At 38.1% G+C, this 25,771-nt stretch overlaps 1 protein-coding gene across 1 annotated transcript in view; it reads right to left on the bottom strand.

Moving 5' to 3' along the window:
* Nucleotides 1-3,878: 3,878 nt before the first annotated feature.
* LOC311188421 (uncharacterized protein) overlaps nucleotides 3,879-25,771 on the bottom strand; it is a gene marked incomplete at both ends in the record, with an annotated part of 42,710 nt that continues 20,817 nt past the window's right edge. The window contains 11 exons of the mRNA XM_084259521.1: nucleotides 3,879-4,013; nucleotides 4,866-4,956; nucleotides 5,289-5,436; nucleotides 5,525-5,654; nucleotides 5,924-6,085; nucleotides 6,210-6,328; nucleotides 8,642-8,728; nucleotides 11,595-11,682; nucleotides 11,773-12,006; nucleotides 12,192-12,403; nucleotides 16,594-16,710. Of these exons, the coding sequence (XP_084115647.1) occupies nucleotides 3,879-4,013; nucleotides 4,866-4,956; nucleotides 5,289-5,436; nucleotides 5,525-5,654; nucleotides 5,924-6,085; nucleotides 6,210-6,328; nucleotides 8,642-8,728; nucleotides 11,595-11,682; nucleotides 11,773-12,006; nucleotides 12,192-12,403; nucleotides 16,594-16,710 (1,523 nt within the window). The remainder of the gene's footprint in view (nucleotides 4,014-4,865; nucleotides 4,957-5,288; nucleotides 5,437-5,524; nucleotides 5,655-5,923; nucleotides 6,086-6,209; nucleotides 6,329-8,641; nucleotides 8,729-11,594; nucleotides 11,683-11,772; nucleotides 12,007-12,191; nucleotides 12,404-16,593; nucleotides 16,711-25,771) is intronic.

Here is a 25,771-nt window from a genome sequence, read left to right as displayed (position 1 = left end):
TCCTGGAAATGGACGGGTCTAGTCAGAAACCTCCCCTTGAATGCTTACTGGATCAGTGAGTACACTGTCCCCCAATTGCAGGAAGGCTGCTAAAGAGTTTTGCCTTGTGAGAATCTTGGAGGTGAGCAGAAAACCTACGTTTCTGAGAAAGTTAATCATCAATAAATACTTCCTTTGACTTTGAGTTTGTAGCCAGAATTCACTGTTCTGAGGTCATCTGAGGAAACAACTCAAACTGCACATGGGCACACAGGGTGAGGATGGGTTACTTCATAGCTTTCTAAACATAACCTTCAAAACAAAAGGTAAATGACCTGGAGAATTCCTGGAAGGAGAAAAAAAAGCTAGAGGACAAAGGAAAAGATTTCCTTGCTATTGCAGAGGAGGCCTCCTTTTCCTGGCTAGTTAGGGGTGCTTTTATGAGTTTTGCTCATTTTTTTGTTCCACATGCTCCAGGAAGTCTATGAATTGCTTTTAAGTAACCCTGACTCAAAAAGGAAACTATGAGGGGGATTTGAAAGTTCTTGGGACTAAATAACAGGGAGATATTTTATGCCAAGTTCAAGACAATTAGAACAAAATGTACTTATGACAAAGGAGACGGGAACTCAAAGACTGGGAAAATAGACAAAGGAATAAACCCAAAAAAATGTAAATTGAAGAAAATCTTAAACTTAATGGCAGAAATCAGTTACATATATATAATCGTAAAACTTCATATAAAATTTTATGTTCACGTAAAATTTTATGTTCATACATAAATCTGAAAATCAATAAAATACTATAAAGATATCAAGCAATTATCAAAAATTATACAAGAAATATAAAATTTAATAGACATGAGTTAATCCTAACTCTAAACCGATGGCAATAATTCTATAAAATACTTCTGCTCTGCTCAAGATAAATAGAATCTCAAAAAAAAATGTTCAATAAAAAAGCAATCAGGGGGCCTACCTGGTGGTGCAAGGGGTTAAGTCTCAGCATTATCAAGCTATTGCCAGCCACTGCAGCATAAGTCCCTGCAGCAGGGAGGTGACCCACATGGTGCAGCAGACCTCTCCTGTCTCTCCCGCTGCTCCCCTTAGCAGTGTATTTCAGTAGATCTGGCTGTTATGCTCCCCACTCTGTCTCTGGTGAATCCTCTCATTCCCCATACCTCTGGCCTACATGCCCATCTCCCTAACTTCAACATTTGTACTTTCCTAATTGGCCATCAAGGCAAGTGATTCACTTCAGAATCCACCCTAGTTATGGTTTTCATGCTTTTGCACAAGTTGGACTCCGGAGTGGAAAACCTTACCATATAGTACTTCCCATTTAACATTTATCTCAGGAATTACTTGCTGAAGGGAGTCTCACCTGTGCTAGAACCATTCACTTGGTCTCCCATAATCACCTGCATGTTCCCCTGCTAATGCACTGTCATCTGTCATATCTGTCATCCTCATTAGAATAAAGGATAGTGACTGGATCTCACTCTAGATTCCCAAAGGTCTAGATTCAAGATCATAGCAAGATCTCCGTAGCTGTTGTTGCATTTATTTAGATTTGACCTATATCCTTGACCTGATGTTTAACTCAGCCCCGTGTCCATTATATTGTCTCTATAAGAAATTACTTTTGACTGTAATCCCTGTTCTACCCTAGAGAGATTGCCACCGGGAGCAACCTAGAAAATATTACTAACCCATCTGAACATGGCCTGACTTGACTGACAAAGAATCATTTTACAAAAATAATGGTGGGCCATTTCATGTTTTGAGATTCATATCTGATTTAACCTCTGAATTAGTTATATCTAGAAAGAGAAATATGGCAGACTGCTCACATTGGTGTAGGAAAATAAAGTGTTAATGTCGTTTTGCCGGGGACATTGGAAGACGTGCAACCAACTTTTGGCCCCCTGATCCGGGAGCCTGGCCAGCGCCCGGACAAAGAGCCAAAAGATAGGGCTGGTTATGTAACTGTTCACGATGTCCGGGACCACCAAGAAGTATGGCTGGTTATGTAACTCCGGGGCATTGTGCACAGAAACATGACCAGCCCACCATGAATCCCTGGGTTTGGATACTGGCCATATCCAACCTTGGGAGATAAAAACACAGTGGTCGCCTAGCTGCTGCTGCTTGCAGCTGCTGGACGTGGATATGTCTCCCATTCTGTTCTCCGGAGTGCTGACTTTTTTTTTTTGCCTCCATGATGCTGTTCTCCGGAGTGCTGCCTTTTTGCCTCCATGATGCTGTTTTCCGGAGTGCTGACTCTTTGCCTCCGTGATGTTGATTTCTGAGGAAACTGTACCGTATGTATGTATGATTATCAGTTTGGTCGGGTTTGGGGCACTGTTTATAATTTTACTTGTGCATCGACTGTGTTGCTCACAATAAATCCTTTTTCCTTTTAATACGGTGTGGTCATTGAATCCCACGGAATGGAGCCTCCCTCAAATACCTGTGCACAGGGCTAGCAATTATATTTTATTGCTAGTTACAATTGGGTAATTTGAGGACATTATTAAATGAGACTATTTACACAGGATTGTCAGGAAACTACAAGAGATTCTGCAGAATCCCAGAGCTAGTAACATGAAAGTAAAAAATTTCCCGAAGGAATAGGGCAGAGAGATGTTGTCAGAAGGCATGGAGAGGGCTTCCTGTCAGGGTATGGGAATGAAAGGTTGTTTTTTAAAATTTGTTTTTAATTATTTTATGTATTTTTACATCACTTTTCATTTTTGTACAATGTATGCATTTTCATCTTTGTTATAGTTTCCACAAAATTCCCACCACCCATTCACCCGTCAACTATCACCATGGTCCCTTGTGCTCTTCCCACCCTTGTTTTGATCCTACTCTCTTCTCCCCCACTGTAGTATGTCTCTGATTTATAGTTGCCTGTTGGTTTTGAATTTTATTTTATTATAATTAGTTTTTTTCCTGAGACCTTATTTGGATCCCCTATATTCCTGCTATAAGTGAGACCATCTGGTATTTTTCTTTTTCTTCATGGCTTATTTCACTGAGCATGATCCTTTCTAGCTCCATCCATGTTGCTGCAAATGGCATGAGTTTATCTTTTTTATTGCTGAGAAATATTCCATGGTGTATATGTATATGTACCACATCTTCTTAATCCAGTCATCTATTTTGGGGCATTTGGGTTGTTTACATAGCTTACCTATTGTAAATAGTGTTGCAATAAACATAGGGGTGAAGGTGTCCTTTTGAATTAATGTTTTTGGAATGAAAGGTTTAGCCACATGCAGAACCCATAGGGAGAAACTTTAGAGAGAGACTCCTTGTCCTCGTTGTCTTGTTTCCATTGAAAACTCAGCAGAAGCCTGAAGACAAGGGTCTGTGGATGCAAACCTTGCAGATCAGCATCCTGGGGTCTAAGCAGGGTAAAGAATAGAGCACACAAAGGAAGGGCCACATGGCCAATATCTAGACCAACAAATACAATTTTATAATCATTTCCACAAATAGGAAAAATGATTGCTCTAGTGATCTACCATTGTGGATTAAGAGTTCCAACATGTTTTCTGTTTCCAGAAACTATAGGAACCAGAAACTGCAAAACTAGCCTATTGGCTCCCATTCAGCCATAACTCTAAATCTATTCTAATTCTCTGAAGACAGCAACTTTGTTCTTGAACACCATTTTATTTGGGTTTTTGTTCATCTCCTATTTTCCTCAAAGAGAAATCTGAGTAAGATGGAGACCAGATTGTCACCGAAGCCATTCCATTTATGAAATAAGGCGCCTAAAGGCCTTTGCATCCAAGATGGAATAACTAAGAAAGAAAAATGACATAGGATTAAAAACTTTAAGTGATGTTTATCTGATTATAATATAGATGAAATAACTATCCTCTACCTTCATAAGCGAGTGAGTTGCCTCTCTTTAGCCCAATCTTGGACATCTGCTTTTCCAAATATGAGGTAGAAGAGTAGTCCTGATAGGTTAATGGCAAATGCCAACAAAAAGACATTCCTCCATCCATATACAGGGTCCTGGGGACACAAAACCTCACATAAATATCACCCCCTTTCATCCTTTTCTCTATGAAACTCATATTAATCATTCAGAAGACAACAATCACTGGTGAGTTTCTATTTAGAAGCTAATTTACTGAAAGTGACTTGATAGTTGGATGGAAAGAAGAATTTTGAATATTCCTGATAAAAGGAATTTAGGGACCTTTGCATTTCACCTACAGAATTACATTTATCACTATGCCATACATACATTTTCTCTTTGTTCAAATGTTGACTATGTGGAATATGTTAAGGATGCTTTTAAGATTCTTCTTGGGTTGCAATGATATGGTGGAAAGATTCTGGGCTTTGGAGTTAGACAAGTCCAGGTTAGAAGATTGTGATTTTATGTTCTCTTTTGGAAAGACTTTCAAATTAATCAATAGAAAATGAGAAATAATAACATGCTACTCTCATAACTGGTGTGAGAATCAATTAGATGAGATTATTATCTATTAAGTAACTGTAATAATGCCTTGTATATGTACGTATATATGTGTGTGTGTGTGTGTGTGTGTGTCTGTGCATCTATGCACAGAATCATCATCTGACAATATCCACATTACTGTGTGATTTTCAGTTTCAAAGAATGAGTATTCCCAGTGGATCATTAGAATTAAAGATTGAATTAATTCATTCTGGCTTCCAAATGAGTAAAGATTGAGGTCTTGAAAGTAGTTATTCTGTATTGCCAGATTGATCTTCCTGATAGAGTGAACCACCATTTAATATCAGTTTTCAAAATGTGAATATATTCTTTTTCTATTACCTTTATGAATGAATTTGGAAAAATATTTTTAAGAGTCCTTCTTAACAAGAAAACTCTACCTGACTGAGGAGAAATCCACAGACAGTGGGTGACAGGATAGCTGCTACTTGTGCAAATCCCCTTGAGGCTCCCGTGAGAAAACTGGAATATCTGTGGATAACAGGAATAATCTAATTGAGATCCAGAGATGCCTGACAGGATCCTTCGGCCTGCGCTGTAGGTGTGAATGCATCATGTAGTTATATCACAAAAGATTTGCCCTGAATATATTCAATGAGAAGCACTAAGACAAATTGAAACTGCCCCTCACCCCCTCACACACACACAAATCTGAAAAACGGCCAGAGATCCATTTGTGACCCCTACCCATATTTTATTTTTTGGCAAATAATTTTGAAAAATAATTTTGGGTTTCCCAAAAAGCTACAGGCTAAATCTTTTTTCAGAAAATGTGAAAATAAGAGTGGAAGTTATAGTCTTACCTTGGAGCGATATCTAAGGCATTGATATAAATCCCTGCCTGACAAAAAGGACATAGTCCACCAGCGATTGTCAGAAGGGTCATTGTCGTGATATAGTTGGAGGTGATGTAGGGCATGCTTACAAGAAATGCTGAAGGAGGGAGGATTCCTAAGAAAGGACAGAAACAGAAATGATGAGATACACCATTGCTGTTGTATTCTTTGTGAATTATCTGATCCTTTGGCCCTGTTCTTACCTAGAACTGTGACAAGTTTCCTCACTGTAACAAGCCTAAAATTCTTGGTCAGAAGGAAATCTGCCAGTTGGCCTCCCAGGACACCAATGATCCAGGCAGCAAAAAAAGGAAGGGCAGACAGGAACCCATTCTTCGGGGGGGAAATTGAGTAAACCATCATAACAACCACAACTTTTATTGATAGACCACTGATAATCATCCTGATGATCCTGAAATCATACTGACTTAAGAAAATCAGTAGCCTCTTCAGTCATATCTTCGGAAAAAGTATGACATGAGCACTACATATTTGATTATTTCTTGGTAAGAAAAGATCATTTTTCCTAGATGAGATGATTTGTGAAGAGCAGTGGGTGAGTCATGCAAATGGGAGAAAGGGATGGAAGGAAATATACTCACATCTCTGATGTTAACATTGAATATAGAGTTGATATAAGTTGGAGTGTATGCAACAATTGTGTTAGTGAACCACTGATGGCAGAACCCACACAGGCACATGGACCAAAAAGGTAGAGATCTGAGTATGGCTTTGACAGGAAGAGACGGTTTAGAAGAGCTGACCTGAAAACAAAGTCACTGGTCAGAACAGTAAAACCTGAGACATTTCTTTCACACATTTCTTTGTTTCCCTGAGAAATCTAAATGCTGACAGAAGATAGTTGGAGAGGGCTATTCCTATGTGTACCTGTTGGGTCACTGAGGATATGATATATTCTTTTTCTATGGTGCTTATCCATGGGTGAGATTCAGGCTCATCATAAACAAAAACAAACCAAAGAATGCAGCACACACAGCCAATGCCTCCTGCAAGAAGAAAGTAAAGTTGGCAGCTGAATTGAATTCTTCCTGTCATGTGATTTTCTTTTATATTATGACATTTTCTAGTGAACGTTCTTACTCATTAAAAAAGTCACATGAATAGCACAGCTTTCTAGATTCCCCCTCCTTTACATTTCCCATTTGTGTTTGTAGAAATCACAGGTCTTAGGACTGGACAATACCTGGTATCTCAACCTTTTAAATATTACTAAAGGAAAGTTATTTGTCTGCTCACAACACTTCTGATACCAAATGTGTGCGTTTTTCACACAAAGCAACTCTGTTTTCTGTGGACACCAACGCGGTATCCTACAATCTAGCTCAATTCTGATATGGACTACCCTGAGCTAGCACAGACTCTACAGGAGAAGGGTTCAGTCCAACAAGACTATACCCCCCGCCACAGTGAAATGCTAGTGGAAAGTAGTGGGTCCCTAGGTTCCACACATGTCTGTCTTTCTAACACTACCAGGGGGCAGGACTACAAAGACTACTAAAATCCATCACTGTCACAGGAGAGTCCATCATCTACTGGAGGAGACAGTTGTGTACTACATTGTACTAAGTATGATATGAATCAGCTGGAAGTGAATTATGAACAAGACACTTGAGAGCTTAAAGAAAAAGATCATTTAAAATGACTAAGGGAAAGAAAGTCATCACAGGAGAGTGAATCATAAAGGATGCAGGATACCAATAGGAGGAAAAGCAGGGAATATTCTCATTCCTACAGGCAGAGGGAGCTGTGTGAATAAAAGCTGTAAGGGCCATCAATGCAGATAGATGTAGTTCTGACAAGAGAAAACATTGTAGTACTTTTGGAGACCATTAATGTGTAGGATCAGAAGGAATGTTAAAGAAATTAGGTTAAGAAAAAAAACAATATATCCCACAACATATGAGTGAAATCATACAATGTTTGTCCTTCTCCTTCTACTTATCTTACTAAGCATAATACCCTCTAGGTCCATCCAAGTTGTAGATGGCAGGATTTCATCTTTTCTATGGCTGAGTAGTATTCCATTGTGAATATATATGTCACTTCTTCTTTATCCAATCACTCATATGTGGTACATAAAAAAAAACAAAACCAAAAAAACGATGCTGGAGACACTGCAGGATCCATGGAACCAAAATGACTCTGCCTCTTCCTTCAAGGACCTCACTAACCATAATGGGAGACAGGCTGTAAACAAATGTATGCAAACTGGTGTTCAAAGTGAATTATAAAAGCTAGTGAAGTATATATGGTAAAGAAAATTGTTTCTCTAATTCCAAAGGCAAATAAGGACATCACACAAGTCTATACACCAATATCCCTGATGAACACAGATGCAAAAAACATCAACAAAATCTTAACAAACCAAATTCAACAATACATTAAAAGAATCATACAACATGACCAAATGGGATTCATTCCAGGATTGCAAGAATGGTCCAACATATACAAATCAACCATTGTAACACATCACATCAACAAGAGATGCAAAGAGGGCATTTGACAAGAGTCTGTCATCCTTTGTGATAAAAACTCTCAATTAAATGGGGATTAGGAATAACCTATTTCAACATGATAAAGCCCATATATGACAAACACACAGTTAACATCATATTCACTGGTTAAAAAAGGGGGGGGAAGCTTTTCCTCTAACATTAGGTACAAGACAAGGATGTCCACTTTTACTACTACTACTCAGTGTAGTATTGAAAGTACTAGCTACAGCAATTAGGCAAGAAAAAAATAAAAGGAAACCAAGTTGGGAAAGAAGTGATACTATCACTATTTATAAACAACATGACAATATACAGAGAAAAGTCTAAAGACACCACTATTTCTTGAGTTCTAACAGTTAAATGGAAGATTCTTGAGCAAATGTTGGGGTTGGCAAAATTTTTCAGTTGGCAAAAATGTTTAGTGTTTTCTCCCCTTAGGCAAATGGAACTTTACCTGTGACCCCTTGTTGCTGTGATTTTTCTGAGACAAAACCCACAGCAACCATAATCTCTCTTCATTTCTTTCTTCCATCTCTCACAAATCACTGGTCTGCAGGTCTGTCTTGGGTTGCCTGTAAAGGCAGTAAGGTTTTCCCAGCCACATTGTGTGAATAATGTATCGTAGGTAAGACGGCTTCCAGATTCTCTGATGATGTAAATTAACTGTGTCCTATAACATTATGTTAAAATATTTTGCTTTTCTAGGACCTTTCTTTCTTTGCTCATTTCTTCCAGAAAACTACATGAAGACAGACATGCTAAAGAATCTCCCTGAATATGAAAACCTGGGAATAAGAGACCTACCAAAGATGTAGAAGACAAAAGGCCACCCAAGGGCTTGACTGATGACACCACCTGAAAGGATGGCAATGGAGGTTCCCAGCGGCATTCCTGCAAAGAAATGGAGGGTAAGATGTGGGGCTCTTGACACTTACATAATGACAGATGACCTGGTACAGAACAGTAATTGCCAAACCATAGAGAAGAGCATATTAGAGTGTGGGAACTTTGGATTTCTGATTTAGTTCATCTGTTCTCCTAAGACCTATTTTCTCTTGCAGATGCCTAGTTCCCCATTGCAGATGACAGTCATGTTTCCTTTCATGCTATTTGAGTTTTTAATTACATGTCATATCATATATGCCTATCTTAAAATATCACAGTGATAAGCATATAATATATGCTTATTTTAAAAATTAATTATCAAAAATTTCCTCTTGCGGCCTCCCTGGTGGCACAGCAGGTTGAGCACAATGCTGTGAAGCTGTCCAAAGCCTCTGCAGTCCAGATTCGATTCCCAGCCGGCCAGGGAGATTTCCACACAGCATGGCAGATCTCTCCTGTAGTGCTCGCTGCCCCCCACAGCAGTGTATTTAAGTCATCTGCCTGTTCTGCTCCCCAGTCTGCCTCTGGTGAATCCTCTCACCCTCCCGCGCCTCTGGCCTGTATCCCAGCTCTTGTATAAAAATAAATAAATCTTTAAAAAAAATTTCCTCTCACTTGACCTGCTAATCCAGTTCTACTTTTTGCTCTAATTTTAACCATTAGCAACAATGTATTATTTGATAAATAATTGTATACACTTTCTCTCTACATATACATAATATAGATTTACAGATACATTCATCTCTTTGTGCATGCATTTATGTAATATATGGAAAGAAAACTTCACTAATAACACTCTTTATTTCCAGAGTTTCACAAATTACTCACATTTATAACAGGACACTTTTCCTTTTTATATCTTTGCCCAACTTAGACTGTTATGGATTTTAGTTTCCAGATAAACATTAACATCGACTCGTCAAATTATATATGTATGTATGTATGTGTGTATGTGACTTCCATTTTTCATTTAACAATTGATCTTATTTTTCCATGTCACTGTAGATTCTACCTAGTTTTATTGCTCTTTCTGAACATTGACGATCAGCATTTCTAAACATAATTTATTTCTGTAGAATAGAATATCAGAAGTAGCTTTGCTAGATCAGACTGTATTTTCATTTTGTATTTTACTCCAGTTATATATTTATACACATATATACACATATATACATATATATGTATATATAAGTGCATGTGTGTGCATTTATGTATTTCTTTTATTGAGGTAGTTTTGTTTGTATTTTGAAATTATAGGCTCCCTCTTGTGGTGATATTATCATAGTGCTCCCACTGACTATAATATTTTTTTTTTTTTTTTTGCTGTTGAGGACTTTTATTTTTTTAATTTTTTTTAATAATAAATTTTTTTTTATATTCCCCCATACAATTGCAAACGCCCCATTCTGACCCCAATCCTTCCCCTCCCACCCCCCACCCCCCAAAAAGTGTCTCTGGTTCATAGTTTTTTGTTGATTTTGATTTTCACTTTCTTACAGTTATTCATTTTCCTGATCCCTTATTTAAGTTTTCTAGATTCCTGCTATGAGTGAGACCATCCGGTATTTTTCTTTTTCTTTTTGGCTTATTTCGCTGAGCATGATCCCTTCTAGCGCCATCCATGTTGCTGCAAATTGCATGTGTTTATCTTTTTTGAATGCTGAGTAATATTCCATGGTGTATATGTACCACATCTTCTTGATCCAGTCATCTATTTTTGGGCATTTGGGTTGTTTCCAAAGCTTAGCTATTGTAAACAGTGCTGCTATAAACATAGGGGTGCAGGTGCTCTTTGGAATTGATGTTTCTGTGTCCTTTGGGTAAATACCTAGGAGTGACTATAATATTTTTAATGTTGATAGATACTGCTGAAGTAACTTGCTAAAAGGTTGTACAAATTAAACTTTCAACGCATATTGTTTTTTCAAACCCTCATTTCTCTGACAACAAATACCTCTTCAACATTTCTAAAAATAGCTTAATTTATGGATTTGAAGAATCCCTAGCACACTTGATATCCATAAATGACCTGGAAAGTTATCCTTTTCTTATCCAGCACCCACATTGGCAAACCAACTGTTTATTCATCATACTCTTTCCACTGTTCATTCTTCCCACATGTGATCTAGACTTTCTCCTCCAGCTCACTGTCCAGGCAGATTATTATAAGAAATCAGTTCTCAATACAACTGAGTATAATTCAAAAGATTAAGTTGGATCCATATGTCAAACTGAATACTAGTATAAATTCCAATATGCCAGAAATTTAAATATGAAAAGTATAACCATACAAGTTCAAGGAAAAACGTGGATAGATGTTTTTATAACCTTTCCATGTATAACTCAAAATCATGAAAGCATAAAGGAACAATCAAATTGACTACATAAAAATATATATTTTTTGAAAAGTCCTCACACAAATGATAACTTGGGGAAAAATAACTGAATCTCATGTCACAGACCAAGACTCCATCTCCCTAATTTATAAATAAAATGAACAGAAGACAAAGAATCATGCAATAAAAAAATTTTCAAAAAAACCAGTATAAGAATGTTGGATTGTAGGGGCCTCCCTGGTGGTGCAGGGGTTAAGATGCAACCTATGAAGCTGTCTGCAGCCTCTGCAGCACGAGTTTGATCACCGGCCAGGGAGCTACCCACATGGTGCAGCAGACCTCTCTTGACTCGCCTGCTGCTCCCCTCAGCAGTGTATTTCAGTCAGTCTGCCTGTTCTGCTCCCCACTATATCTCTGTTGAATCCTTTCACCCCCAACACATCTGGCCTGTACCCCAGCTTTTGTATGCATAAATAAATCTTTAAAAAAAAAGAATGTTGGATTGTAGTATACTTATTTCAATCACATGTTTTTACCTGATAAAGCAATGGTGCAAAGTCGACTCCGCTCATGTGGAGGCCCCCATTTCTCCCAAAGTGCAAACTGACCCCCAACTGCTGACCCCTAAAATAAAAATACAATTCTTGATAAATAAAGAAATTGTGGCATATAAAATTCATATACAATCCATATATATATAAACCATCTGGCTACCTGGCTTATGCCCTGGACTACTCGTGTTGTAATGAGGAAAACTAGTCCAAGGTCAGCTGCTAGAGGGGTGAAGAGAGTGAGAAGTGAGGATCCAAGCAGAGAAAATGCAACCACTTTCTTTGTTCCTATTCTTCCAGCCAGGTATCCACTGGGAGCCAATGTCAGAATCATGCCATAGTTGATAGAAGCAAAGAGGATACCCTGGATTTGAGGGCTCCAGTCATACACAGATACCTTAAGGAACAGAATACTGGAGTAAGTCACTTACAGGAAACTCATAAAAAAAGACTCTTTAAATCTTCCCCTTGCTTTCAAATCACACATCTCCCAATTAAAACTTTTCACTTTTAATGGCAGAAATATAACTAGCCAAAGAAACACCAAAAACATGAGCACAACTGAAATCTTGCATTGCTTACCCTCATGGGAAGAGACTTTAGGGTATTATTTAGGCCATCCAATGAGTCAACAGGAAGTCTTTTAGCAGAACCATTAAACTGGGGCCGATGGCCTGTATTGTTGACCATGGTTACCATGGTGATGTTCATGATAACACCTTGTGCCCTCCATATGAAATTGCAGAGATGTATGATGAATGCCATTCCATAGCGAGTGGAACATAAGATTGGCACTGGAAAGGTGACATTACATTAATGCTTTCTTTATGGAGCCATCAGTTGTTTTCACAAGTTATAATACAGATATGCCCATCTGATGATTTAAAGGACATTTTTACTGACTTCAGGAAAGGGAGGTACAGAAGGCGAAAATCACTTAGGTTGAGCCAAAGGATTTTGTAAGCCCTGTCTTGCACTGGGGCATAATGCCCTTCTGGTTACTTTTTCTCTCCTATTTTTAGGTTATTGCATTCTATAGTTGACAAAATTACTCACAAGGACACATATATATAGGCATGTAATATTATATCAAAAGTAAATATATATAAGAAATGTGCACATATTTAAAGCATCTGATTTATATATTATGTATGTACTATATTATTATAACTTACATATAAAATATATACACATATATAATGTAACTTAAATGTTAAAGGAGTTAGTTGTTCATTGGTGCAAATGATGATCCTTCTCTGAATCTTCAGGTATTGAGGACAACGCTTCATTTATGTGAACTTAAACCTCCAGCAAGATTTTCTCAGAAGAATGATTGATAACCACAAACAATTCAGTGAAAAAGAGAGGAAGAAGAATGAGCACAGCATTCAAGTAATCTGTCTTTGTATTTCCAAGAAAGGTGGTTATTGCCAGGAAGAAGTTATTGCAATATCCAGAAGAGAAGCAAAGAAACTTGAAGTAGGGTGTAGCAGTAGGGGAGTGAAGATGTGATCAGATTCCATATAAACTCCAGCACAGGAGCATCACTAAGTTGGAGTTTCAATTTTATAGGGCAGAGAGGGGGTGGGAGAGGTTCTTGTTCTAACAAACTAAAAGAATGGAGTTGCTGTTCATTAAATAAGGAAGTTCCGTGGAAGGAACAGAATTTGGGGGAGTGGAATGATAAGAACTTAAAGTGGATAGTTAAGATGGAGGTGCATTTTGGAGACCCAGAGAAGGTGTTGAGAATGCTGTTGAATATACAAGTATAGAGTTTAGAAAAGAGGCAGGGTTTGAGGCATACCATTGGAAGTTAATGACCTACAGATCATACTTGAAGCCATTATATATGGGAAACAAGAATAAATAGAGAAGACAATGGAACTCTTCAGTCTTTAGAGTTTAAATTAATGGGAAGGAGCTAGCAAGGAAAGCTAAAAAAGAGGGTTAGCGGGCTAGGAAGGAAACCAGAAGAGTATGGTGTCTAGGAAGTCAGGGTGTCAGATGCTCCTGAGAGGTCATATAATGTGATGGGTGAGAGTCAATTCATTTAATCATTACAAAAATCCTACAAGGCAGCTACTACTGTTATCTCATTTTATAGATTAGGAAAACACAGTGCAGAGAGAATAGCTCAGAGTGTTCAGATGCCTATGTTCCTATCCATTGTACTGCATGTATATGGGGGGTGTTTATTTTGTTCCAGCTGACTCCATGAGACCACATTTGCTACCCAAGTACACTCATCTGTGGTAGGGGATAGGAGGACAACACCTTGACTCATCAACAAGTACTCAAAGCTTTGAAAGAGGTACCTTGAGATTAACAGAGGCTGAAGAGGCTTCCGCTCAAGGCCATATTGCTTTCTTCAAAAATAAACAAATAAATAAACCCATATTGTTTTCTTTTTAAATGGAGCACACTTAAAAGAAGTGTAGTGAATGAGAGGCCTGGGAGGGAAGAATTTGGGAGAAACCTGGGGATATATTGTAATTAGAGAGAGGAGCTCAAATACAACATCTTTGTAAAGGTTTTCCCTTCTGATTCAGGGTTGGGTGGTGACTGTATCGATTCAATCAACTAGTTATCTTTGGGTTCCTGGGCCTCTGATTTCCCTAAGTTGACTTGAGCTCTCAGAGGCCAAAGTTTACTAAAAGCAAGTATTAGCAAACCAAGAAGCTAATGTCACACAAATGAGTAGGGCAAAAATGAGTAGGGTAAGAACCTGTCTTAGTGAAGTTGTTGAATGATGAACTAGAGGATGTATTTTAAAAGACTTAACCTCATGCTTGCTGGATATTATGTTCCCCACAGGTTAGTATAGGTGTTTTTAAAAGTTATTTGTGCCCTGTATCTATTCTGAATGAATTGTTCCAGTCATGTCTACTTTACGAGGTTGGTGCCAATGCTGTTAAATATTCTCACTGACCCCAAGCTATGTAAGAATGTGGGAGTGTGTTTGTGAATTAATAAATGTCCTGAAGGCATAATATTTAACCACTTAAAGAGAGCATTGATTGACACTGTGAGTCATCAACTTTTGAAACTGGAAAGTAAAATTGAGATATTCAACACTATTCTAGTCAAAGTGCAGGAGCTTTTTTTAACCTGATGTAACAAACAGATCCTAAGATGATCCCCAGTGATTAACAACATATTGCATTTACACATTTGTGTGATTCCCTCTCTTTGTGCAGGGAAAGGACCTATGAGTTGCTTCTAACCAGCAAAGAAGATGTCTCTCTCATAATTACATTTTGTTACATGTGACACCATCTAAGCAAACTGAAGCTAGGCACTGTTCTTGTAGGTTTAATGAAATAAGCAGAAAGTTGGAGAGTCTCACATAGTGAGACCTGTGTGTAGCTAACATCCAGACCCCTTGGCTGTATATCTGTAAGGAAACCTAATTTCACCAACAACCTAAGTGAGCTTGGAATGAGTTTCTTCCTGAGTCTAGCCACAAATGAAAATACAGTTACAAGATGTAACTGCAGCCTTGTCAGGCCCAGAAAAGAAAAACCAGGTAAGCCAAAGTATATGTAGATGTGTGCATACATATATAAAATAGTCAATTAACAAAACAGAACTCCGCAACTTAAATATCCTATCACAATAGGATTCTTCAGGCAAATAACATTTTAGCTAGTACACATTTTGGAATAATATTATGTATCCTTTAAGAATAATGGTTGTGGGCCTCCCCAGTGGAGCAGCCGGTTGAGCGCAGCACTGTAAAGCTGTCTGCAGCCTCTGCGGCCCCGGTTCGATTCCCACATGGCGCGGCAGATCCTCCTTGTCTCGCCCGCTGCTCTCCTCAGCAGTGTATTTCAGTCCTTCTGCCTGTTCTGCTCCCTGCTCTGTCTCTGGTGGATTCTCTCACTCTCCTATGCCTCTGGCTTGTACCCCAGTGCTTGTATAAATAAATAAATCTTTAAAAAAAAAAAAAAGACAGGGCCTCCCCGGTGGTGCAGCGGTTGAGCGCTGGGTTGTGAAGCTGCCCGCAGCCTATGCAGTGCCGGTTGGATCCCCGGCCGCCGGGGTAGGGTCCCACATGGTGCGCAGACCTCTCCTGTTGCCCGCTGCTCCCCTCAGCAGTGTATTTCGGTCCTTCTGCCTGCTCTGCTCTCCCCTCTGGCTCTGGTGAATTCTCTCACCTTCCCGCGTTTCTGACTGTACCCAGTGCTTGTATAAATAAATAAATAAATCTTTAAAAAAAAAAAAAAAAGACAGAGAGAGAACAATGGTTGTACCATAAAGCAATATGGAAAATATGGATGGTCGTATTAAATTTTTCTTTATCTAATTAAATAATGCAAATATATAAAATATTAAATTGAGACAAATTGGTAGCAATTATCATAAATACAAATACATATGAACAAAGATTAAAATAAAATCCTTTTAGAATATTGGTATTTGTTCACCATGGAATATTACTCAGCATTCAAAAAAGATAAACACATGCAATTTGCAGCAACATGGATGGCGCTGGAAAGGATCATGCTCAGCGAAATAAGCCAGAAAGGAAAAGAAAAATATCGGATGGTCTCACTCATAGCAGGAATCTAGAAAACTTAAATAAGGGACCAGGAAAATGAATAACTATAAGAAAGTGAAAATCATAATCAACAAACAACTATGAACCAGAGACACTTTATGAGGGGAGGGGGGCGGGGGGGAGGGACTGGGGTCAAAATAAAGGGGTTGCAATTGTTTGGGGAATATAAAAATAAAAAAATTAAAATAAATAAATAAATCTTTAAAAATTAAATAAATAAATAAATAAATAAGGATCACCCCCCCCAAAAAAAAAAGAATATTGGTATTTGTTGCCCTCCTATGTTTGCAAAATGTACATTTATTTTACTTGATATTTTAAAAGAACTGAACAAATTACAAGATATAAATTTATTTCTTTGTATTACAACGTTGTAGATAAAGAATAACCATAAATCCTAAAAAGAGTTTAGGTTGCGTTTACCTTTTCTGAGCTTCTTCTCTGTTTGTTTATCTTGGGAGAATTTACTGTTATCTGCTGTGGGTTTCAACTCTGTAATGGAGGCCATAGTGTTCTTCTCTCCTGATGACTGGCTTTCACCTACAAGGGAGATATGTAATCCACAGATGCCAGCCAAGAGAAAGAGACTCCTTTGGAACATTTAAACCGAGGGTACCAAGCAAGCAAAGGCTGGGCTATTTCATCAGGATGGGGTAGAGAGGGGATCATTTGTCCCTCTTGGTGTAATGCAACAGGTATACTGTACCTGGGGTCTAGAACTGTTTGTATTTAGGATCTAGAGTGCTCACTGTGTACACTTCAAGAGCGCTGGTTTTCAGAGACATCCTGCAGGGGAGGAGGAGGGAGAGCAATCAGAGGGGGAGGGGAGGAGCACAGGGGACTGTGGTGATGGTGCACGGGTGCATTAGTGAAGGAAATTCTATGAGAACTACACCTGGGGGCAGGGAAGCAAATATTGCTTAAAAAGGAACAATGATGTACACAATAAATAATTTTTTTAAAAAAGAGTGCTGGTTTTGGAACTAGGCATCTGCAAGTTCAATTGCAGGCTATGATTTAGCTTATGTGCCCAAACCACTAGTAGCAAAGGTGTCTCAGTTTCCCATGTGTTGCTGACAGAAATAATCACAGCAGCAGCAGCACCTTTAGCAAGGATTGTAAGGATTCGCGATTGCTCATGCCTAGCAAGTGCTTGATGTCACCATCTTTGGAAATCTCACAGTTAGGGGTCAGCTCAGAGCTGTGCTTTACTGGACCCTCTACTGCACATGAGACCTGGCTTCTGCAGTCCCAATGATTCCCATCCTGCTTCCCTCTGGACCCACTGTGAGTGTTGCTGATGCATGTGTCACTAGTAACTGGGAACGAAGTTTGCATAATGAGATGATAAATTTCTAATCCTACATTGATTTTGGCCATGAGGGTGTTTCTACAGAGTTCCACATATTTTTGCATATTAGGACTTAAAAACAATCTTTACTGCTTGCAATACTAGTATCTTAAATACTCCAGGGGATTTTTGTGTGGTACTGTGTGTAGGATTAGAATATTTGTGCAATATTTAGTGCTCAATTTACTAAATGTATAAAATTTCTTCAAGAAAATTTTTCAAAATATATAACTACTTATATCACGAGTAAATCAAGGCTGTTGGCTTAATAAACAAGGTTGGGGTAAACTTTTAAATATTGGCGCTTGACTAAATCTGGTAGAATGCAATTGTTGCAAACTGAGGTAAGATTTCTTAACATCTCTTTATTCTTAGAGGTTTCATTATTCTGAGATGTTTTTTCCGGAGGGCCGAGGGCTCACCTCCGGGCAGTGGGCTGCCCATTAGAACATACAGTGGCATTCTCTCCAGCTCTTTGCTGCTTTTTTATTTTCACAACAGTGTATGGTGACAGAGATTGCCGGGTCCTTTTTTGTTCTTAGATACTGCTTTTCCTCAACCACCTGCCCTACTCCTAGGATCCAGAATCATTCATTCTTTATATACATGAACTTTACAAGTAGACATAAAAAAGACAAAGGGACACATGTCTGTCTATTCCCACTTACCTGTCCAAGTTTACTTTTAAAATATCCCTAAATACCATCCTTGTTTTTTACGTTCCAACTACTATATTAGTATTTCTCACATGAGTGTCTCCTAAATCACATTATGGAAACACGATTTAAAGGTGAGTCCATATACAACTATACAATTTAGATTGCAACTTTCTTTTTATGTTAAAATTATCCTACTGGGTTGCAGGTTATGTTCAGAGTGTGGCCTTTGGATATCTCCTCCTATTTCTAGTTATTTTTTCCTTAAACAGCTTATTGAGGTATGACTGACATATAGTGAACTATGATGATTACTCCCTAAAAGTTTTCTCCTATCTTTTTATAATCCTTCCCTGTGGCATCTCCCGCCCCTCCCCCATTTGTTTTGCTCTTCTGCCTTGGCAACCAATGATCTGCTTTCTTCTGATATAGATTATCTTGAATTTTCTAAAATGTTTATTATAGAAATGGAATTATATAAGGTGCACTCACTTATTTTTCCTGGTTATTTCACTCAGCTTAATTCTTTTAAGACTCATCTATGGTATGTAAATCAATAGTTCATTTTTTTTTATATTTCCGAGTTACATTTCATTACATGGTTATAACAGTTTAATTATCCATTCACTTCTTGATAAAACAATTACATTGTTTGTAGTCGCCATTAAAATAAGCTCCTGTGAAGAGTCTTACACAGGTCTTGGTTTAGACATGTGCTTTCATTTCTTTTAGATAAATACCTAGCAGTGGAATGACTGGGTCATTTTACAAGTAAATGTTTAACTTTTTTCAGATAATGGTAAACTTTTTCCAAAGTAGTTATACCATTTTAGATTTCCATTAATAGAGTATGTTCTGGATTGTCCACATACTCAACAATTTAGTGTGGTCAGTCTTTTTAATTTTCAATATTTTAAGAGATATAGAGTAATATCTTTCTGTGGTTTTAATATTCACCTAACAAAGTTGAGAGTGTTTTCATGTTATTATTTGCTATTAACATATCTTCCTTAGAGAAGTGTTTCTTCCAATCTTGGTATTAAACTTTCTAATTCCATGGTGTAGGCAGGTCATTTTAAAATTTGATCTTTCATACTGAGGGAAATTGCCCTAATTCTAAACACAAAGACTATTTGAAAGATATTTTACCAAATGCCAGAGATGTGGCATCATGTTGTGCAACTTGGCAACGCTGAGCAGGAACATGTTGTTCCCAATAACAGCTTTTCTCCATGAGTGATAGTTAGTCCTCACTTCCATGTCCTGTTAATATGTCAGTCAATGTAAGTTAGTGGTAAGTTACATGGTAAAGGCTGTGACCCCTACTGTGGGGCTGTTTGGACAGGAACATTCTGAATGTCACATTTCAGTTCTAAGTGAATATGAGATTATCCCCCAGTTAAGAGGAAGGTGAATTGCTCAGCTCTCTCACCTCTTCACAGAACACAAGATGCTGATTCTTGTTCTTGGTTACATGATGGAAAGACTGGATGACTAGTCAAGAAGAATTGCTTAGTGCAATACTAATAGTCACTAACTTGGACTATGACTGCCTCCAATGAATACAGTTTCTGTAAATGGAATCTGTTGGCTTTAAAATTAGAAATATGGGCCTCCCCGGTGGCGCAGCGGTTGAGCGCTGGGTTGTGAAGCTGCCTGCAGCCTCTGCAGCACCAGTTCAATCCCCAGCCGCCAGGCGAGGGTCCCACATGGCATGCAGACCTCTTCTGCCGCGCCCACTGCTCCCCTCAGCAGTGTATTTTGTCCATCTACCTGTTCTGTTCCACGCTCTGGCTCTGGTGAATTCTCTCACCCTCCTGTGCTTGCTTCTGACTGTACCCAGTGCTTGTATAAATAAAAATAAATAAATCTTTAAAAATAAAATAAAATAAAATTAGAAATATTCTCCCATTTAATTAATCGATAATTGGGATTAAGAAGTTGTTTTTACCTGACCCATAATATGAAAAAGTGAAAGCATATATATATATATATGATCTGGCAGGAAGAAATGGAGATAAATCTCAGTGATCAAAATTTAATCCCTTAGCAGTTGGGTCTGAGTTCAGAAATAACGCCCACATTTGTATATAACCAATTAGCAGCCAAGAATGGATGCTTAAAACTGAGTCCCTTAACTATTGGTGCTGGAATACATTCTTGGTTTCCCCTACCTTAGATGCTTTGATGAGAGTTACCTGGCATCTGACAGTTGCCTTATCCAAGAAATTCAAAACTTTCTGGATAGGAGAGTGGCTGGATTTTTGTAGAAGAAGGTTAAATGGAGATCCTAAAAAGAAATAAAACAATCTGAAAACAACTAAAGAATAGTTAGTTATATCACACAGCAAAATATAAAAATTGTTGAGGGCATAGAAGATGCTGAATGAGCCAAGAAAACAAGATAACACCCCACATGGCTCCCTCAAAAAGGCAGAAGAGGATTAAGACTGTGGTATACTGAAGTCAGTTCATACAGACCCACAAAATTTCTTCATTAAATTTTTAGGAATTTTGCAAGCTCATTTTTGAAAGAGCCATTATCAGCAACTAAATTATACAAATCCAGAATTAAATAAACTATACTTTTAAAATATGTTAACTATTTAAAGCTTGCTGCACCTCCCCCTGCAGTGACCTTTAGGGCTAACGGTCCCTAGGTCCCGCTGGGCAACCAGCGCGCAGGGGGGGAACAGCAAAACCCTCTGAAGACATACCTGCTGCACCTCCCCCTACAGTGACCTTTAGGAAAGGCTTTCGCCAAGGTCCCTAGGTCCGGCTGGGCAACCAGCCCGCTGGGGGAGAACAGCAAAACACCCTGAAGCAGAGGAAGTACAGCGGAAGTTCCCTGAAAAGAAAGAAGCTTATCAAAAGATAACGACCACCAGGAACCACTACAAGAATGCTAAAAAAAACCTTATCCGTCTTTCTAGAACTACAGACTTTAATCCCTTATTGTCTTTCTAAACTTCCTTCTTTCTTCTATAAAGGTCATTGCTTGTTATGTAGATCACCACCCTGATGGTGATAGGCTGAGCCCATGAGCAAGCTGATTTCATTGATATTCATTGTTCCTGTGCTTTTGGAAAACATATATATACTGGTCACAAACTCAAAGAAAATTACACTCAGATTTTCACTCTTGAAGTGTGTCTGTTTGTCATTTCTTTCACTGACGCCCTGACCACCCTGCACGCTTCTCTCAACCCTGAGGTGGCCTCATCGTCTACTGCTGTGCTGCTGCTGTGCTGGTCAGCGGCAAAAGCTCATCACTTCATAATTATTTCTTTGCATTTTACTGTCATTTATGTTCTCACATTCATTTATGTCCCTACATCTACACTCATATATATAAATACAGGCTGCTATGTATCTTAACTCTGCAGTCAGTGATGTCCTGTTGGAAGCTTTAATAGCCCCTCCAAAAAAGACAAAGCTAATGACATCCTGCACTTAAGAAATTTGTCATACAATATTGTATTAGAACTCTACTCCCCATTGATAATGTGTGCAGCTTTTTCTCTTAATTTGATATTAATGAAACATATATTTATAGTCAGATTTTTGTGGCCCTATAGTGATGTGGTAAGAAAACTTTAAAAACTCAGAGTGAATTTGTGAGAAATAAAAAAGTTCATGGACAATATTACTGGAAAATGGGGTATTTTAACTCAATGTTATTTTAAATGTAAAATAAGCACATTAGTATCAGAAAGTTGATGTAAATCCTCAAGTGGCATGGCAGATGTCACTGACATGAAGTTAATTTGAATAGTTCAAGCTTTTTGTGGATTGTAATGTAGACTCAGACAATGTTCCAACGTCAATAACTCAAGCCCAAATTTGAGGCATTTGTGCTTTTTGAGGTTAAAAATGTCCAACATGAATTCACTGAATTTAGAGTTAAATACTCGATAACATGACTTTATATAGAATTTCTACCATATGGATACAGAGACATAAACCAACTCAAAAACATAAGTGGTGATAAAATGCAGTGAAAAATTATGAAGTGATGAACTTTATTAATTACTTTTTTAAGTATAGTTTACTTAATTCTAAATACAGAAAGCTAAAAAATAGAACTAGTGTAACTCATAGTGCTGAAGTTGAAAGTGGTTTCAGTTTAATGGACATAATATTTGTGTGTGTGAGCAATAATTCAACAATAGATCATCAATAAGAGTTAATGGGTATATATATGGAAGAACTGGCAGATTGAATACAAATCCATGTGTGTTATGGTTGAATTTCAACCGCAGGTTGCCTAGACACAAGAGTTTTGAAAAAAAAGAAAAGAAAAAGGTAGAAATGGAAGGAAGAAAATTGTACACCTTACATATTAATACCTATGTTATACCGCATTAAAATTGAAGAAAAAAGAAAGTAGTCCATGAGATTCATTGACTACATGCATAATTTATCATAAATAGTATCATATATTTTATTATAATTTTTAAATTCCAGAGCCTTGTATTAGTAGAATTATTTTAAACTATCATGTCTGTATATATATATTTCCCCCATGAAAATCCAGTTGTAAAATATTCACCAACATATCACCAGGTAAAGGAGAACCAACACACATTTTCCTTGAGCCTCCACCCTTAATGCAATCATCAATTAATAAATTCACATATTTATTTTGCTACCAACACTTAAAAATTCCTAGTGGGCATTATAGTATTTGGCACTCTTGTTCCAGGAATGTCAGAGATAAACAATTTATAAAGAAGTATTTTTTTCTCAAGTAGCAAAGGCTCAGTTTCTGCATTGAAAAAATGAGTATGAAATCTATCTGGTGCCTGTGATTCAAGTTCATTTTATTTGCTATCCTGAGATACTCAGATCAAAGTCCTCTGCAACAGTAAGCATAGTGTGAGAATTAGTAGACCTTCCAACTTCCCATGGGGGGGTGGTTCTCAATGAAATGAGCAATAATGAGTTTCCTCCTGTCATAGTTCCACAACTAAATTCCATAATTTTAAATGTCATTTATCGCCATGGCCCATAGATCCTTGTTTCAGAAAACAATGATCCTTAATGTACCTGTAGTTTATTGACATCTAAGGATTGATGCAATCTAATCAGTGTAAAATACAATATATACATTCATATACAAACATAATATTCATATACATATACACACATATGCACATGCACATATATATACATTCATGGAAAATACAAACATATTTTATGCATTGTTTTAGATATCTATACAATAAGTCATCTCTTAATATCCTCAATAGGTTCTTGGAAACTGTGACTTTAAACAAAACAACATAAAACAAAGCCAATTTTACTATAGTGTTAATTAATAGAAAACGGATTTGAGAACCTGCAGAATATTTCTACTCAAAAATGATCAAATTTCTAAATAAATACCCCAAATACTTTTTTATATTTAATAACCATTCCTGTTCATCCATTCATTCACTTACTCATTTTAAAACACATTTACTCCAGTTCAGGGTCACAGGTAGACAAAGCCTATCCTAGCAGCTCAGGATGCAAGGGGAGAGCCACGCTTGGACAGGATGCCTTTCCATTCTAGAGCGTACTCACATGCTTACACATATCACTCTGGCTGGGACAATTTAGACACACCAATGAACCCCATGTGCACATCTTTGGGAAGTGGAAGGAAAACAGAGGACCCATTGAACACCCACACAGATATGGGGAGGACCTGCTAACTCCACACAGGCAATATGGTGGGGCTGGAAATTAACTGGCTTTTTCTCATCAATATTATAAGGAAATGACATTGAACAAAGCAAAATTATTCATTTGATGACCAAGTGTGTAGGTATATATGTCTCTATATACATATGCATATATGACATATATAACATATATATTATTTTCTCTATTGATTCAGAAAACTGCACAGATTGCCTTGGTCAGAGATAGCATATGGCATCCTGAGATGTTTCCGGTTCGAAGATGTATTTGTAGGGAATCACACTGTGGATGTGCTTCCTGCACAAACCATCAGGATTACAGATGGGGGGTGTGCTATTAATAACATGTTCCCTACACATCATACGGTCACAAATACCACCAAAATTTGCAGCTTCAACATTCCCAACTTGAGAACTCACCGTGAATCCCTCCTCCCAACTGCCCTCAGCCCACCTACACTATTCTGCTGGCTCAAGTGAGGTTTCCATGGCCTCATCTCTACACTCCTCTTGTACCCTCCAGCCATTTTCATTTGATTGTTGATTGTCTTGGTTCTTGACTCAGCATTCCTCTAGATGTTGTCATGGATTGGAGCCACCTCTAGTTCTGTCAAAGTCCTGGACCATAACTTTGATCTGATTGGGAAACTAAAGCAATAAACTCTATTACAAAGATGGGAGTCCTTAGGGCACTGAAAATAGCACAGTTGCTAAAGTGAGCCCAGTACAACTTTCCTGGGGGTTGGGGAGAGCAGCAACTCTTCATGTGAGAGATGGAGATGTGGTCACCAGTTTTCTCTATCTGGAGGTTGCATCTATTCTCCCACAACTACCCTGCAGCTTTTCCTGAATGTCCCACCATCTTCTGGTCCAAAGTCATGCTCACCACTATATGAGCTCCTGAATTAGACAGCTTATATCAACCCCAGATGGAGATATTATTGAACTTCTCCATCCACATGATCCAGTTGCTAAATGAAAGAACAGATTTTTGCCTACAAGCCCTCAAAATTCATCCCCAAAATTCAGCTTGTAAACTCCTCACCTCACATTTCTTGGAAATATTTTCCACAGTTGGCAAGAAGATCTCCAGAGTGTATGGATGACCAGGCACAGAACCTCATCTTCCTGCTTCTATGGCTCTTTTCTCTACTTCGTAAAGGAAATGGAGGCTTCACATTTTCACTCATTTTTTTTTATTAAGATGAGAAACCTGGGATTTTGCTAAAAATGGTCAATGGCTACACAGAAGGGTCCCTTAGAGATCTCTTATCAACACCAAGGTAAGCGACTTACCAGCTTCGTATGTGAGGAAAGACATCAATTTAACTGCTCTTCCTTCAGTTCTCTCCTTTCATCTTCTGGTCAGTGAACAGTTGAGACTTTTTTGCTAAGACCTGAGAAGTTAATCATTAATGCAATTCATCAAACGAGGTTGAATAGAAGCTCTTCTGGCCAAGTGACCTGAGGGAAGTTTTCATAAGTGTGTCCCTGACAACTGGGAATCTGAATCCTTTGTAGCTCTGTCTCCTTCTCTCGCTGGGGTGCCCTTCCCTAGCTGTTCCCTCAGGCACAGCTCCTCAACCTCAGATGTGTTCTCTAGGTCAGAAATCTGTGTGTGGTTTTGCTTTGCTTTGTGACGTCTTGAATAACTTTAGTTCTGTTGTGAAAAGGTGAAAAAAAAAGAGAAAGCAGTATGCAAACTGGTCCAACCACTATGGAAAGCTGTGTAGAGGTTTCTCAAACTACCAAAAATGGGGTTTCCATATGACCCAGCAATTCCATTCCCAGAATCTACCCAAAGGACACAAAAACATTAATTTGAAAGGACACCTGCACCCCTATGTTTATTGCAACACTAGTTACAATAGGTAAGATATGGAAACAACCCAATGCCCAAAAATAGA

The sequence above is a fragment of the Talpa europaea genome (assembly GCF_964194135.1).
Source record: "Talpa europaea genome assembly, chromosome: 2".
NCBI classification, from domain to species: Eukaryota; Metazoa; Chordata; class Mammalia; order Eulipotyphla; family Talpidae; genus Talpa; species Talpa europaea.
The sequence above is the reverse complement of the archived record's forward strand: the minus strand, read 5'-3'. Positions and strand labels throughout refer to the sequence as shown.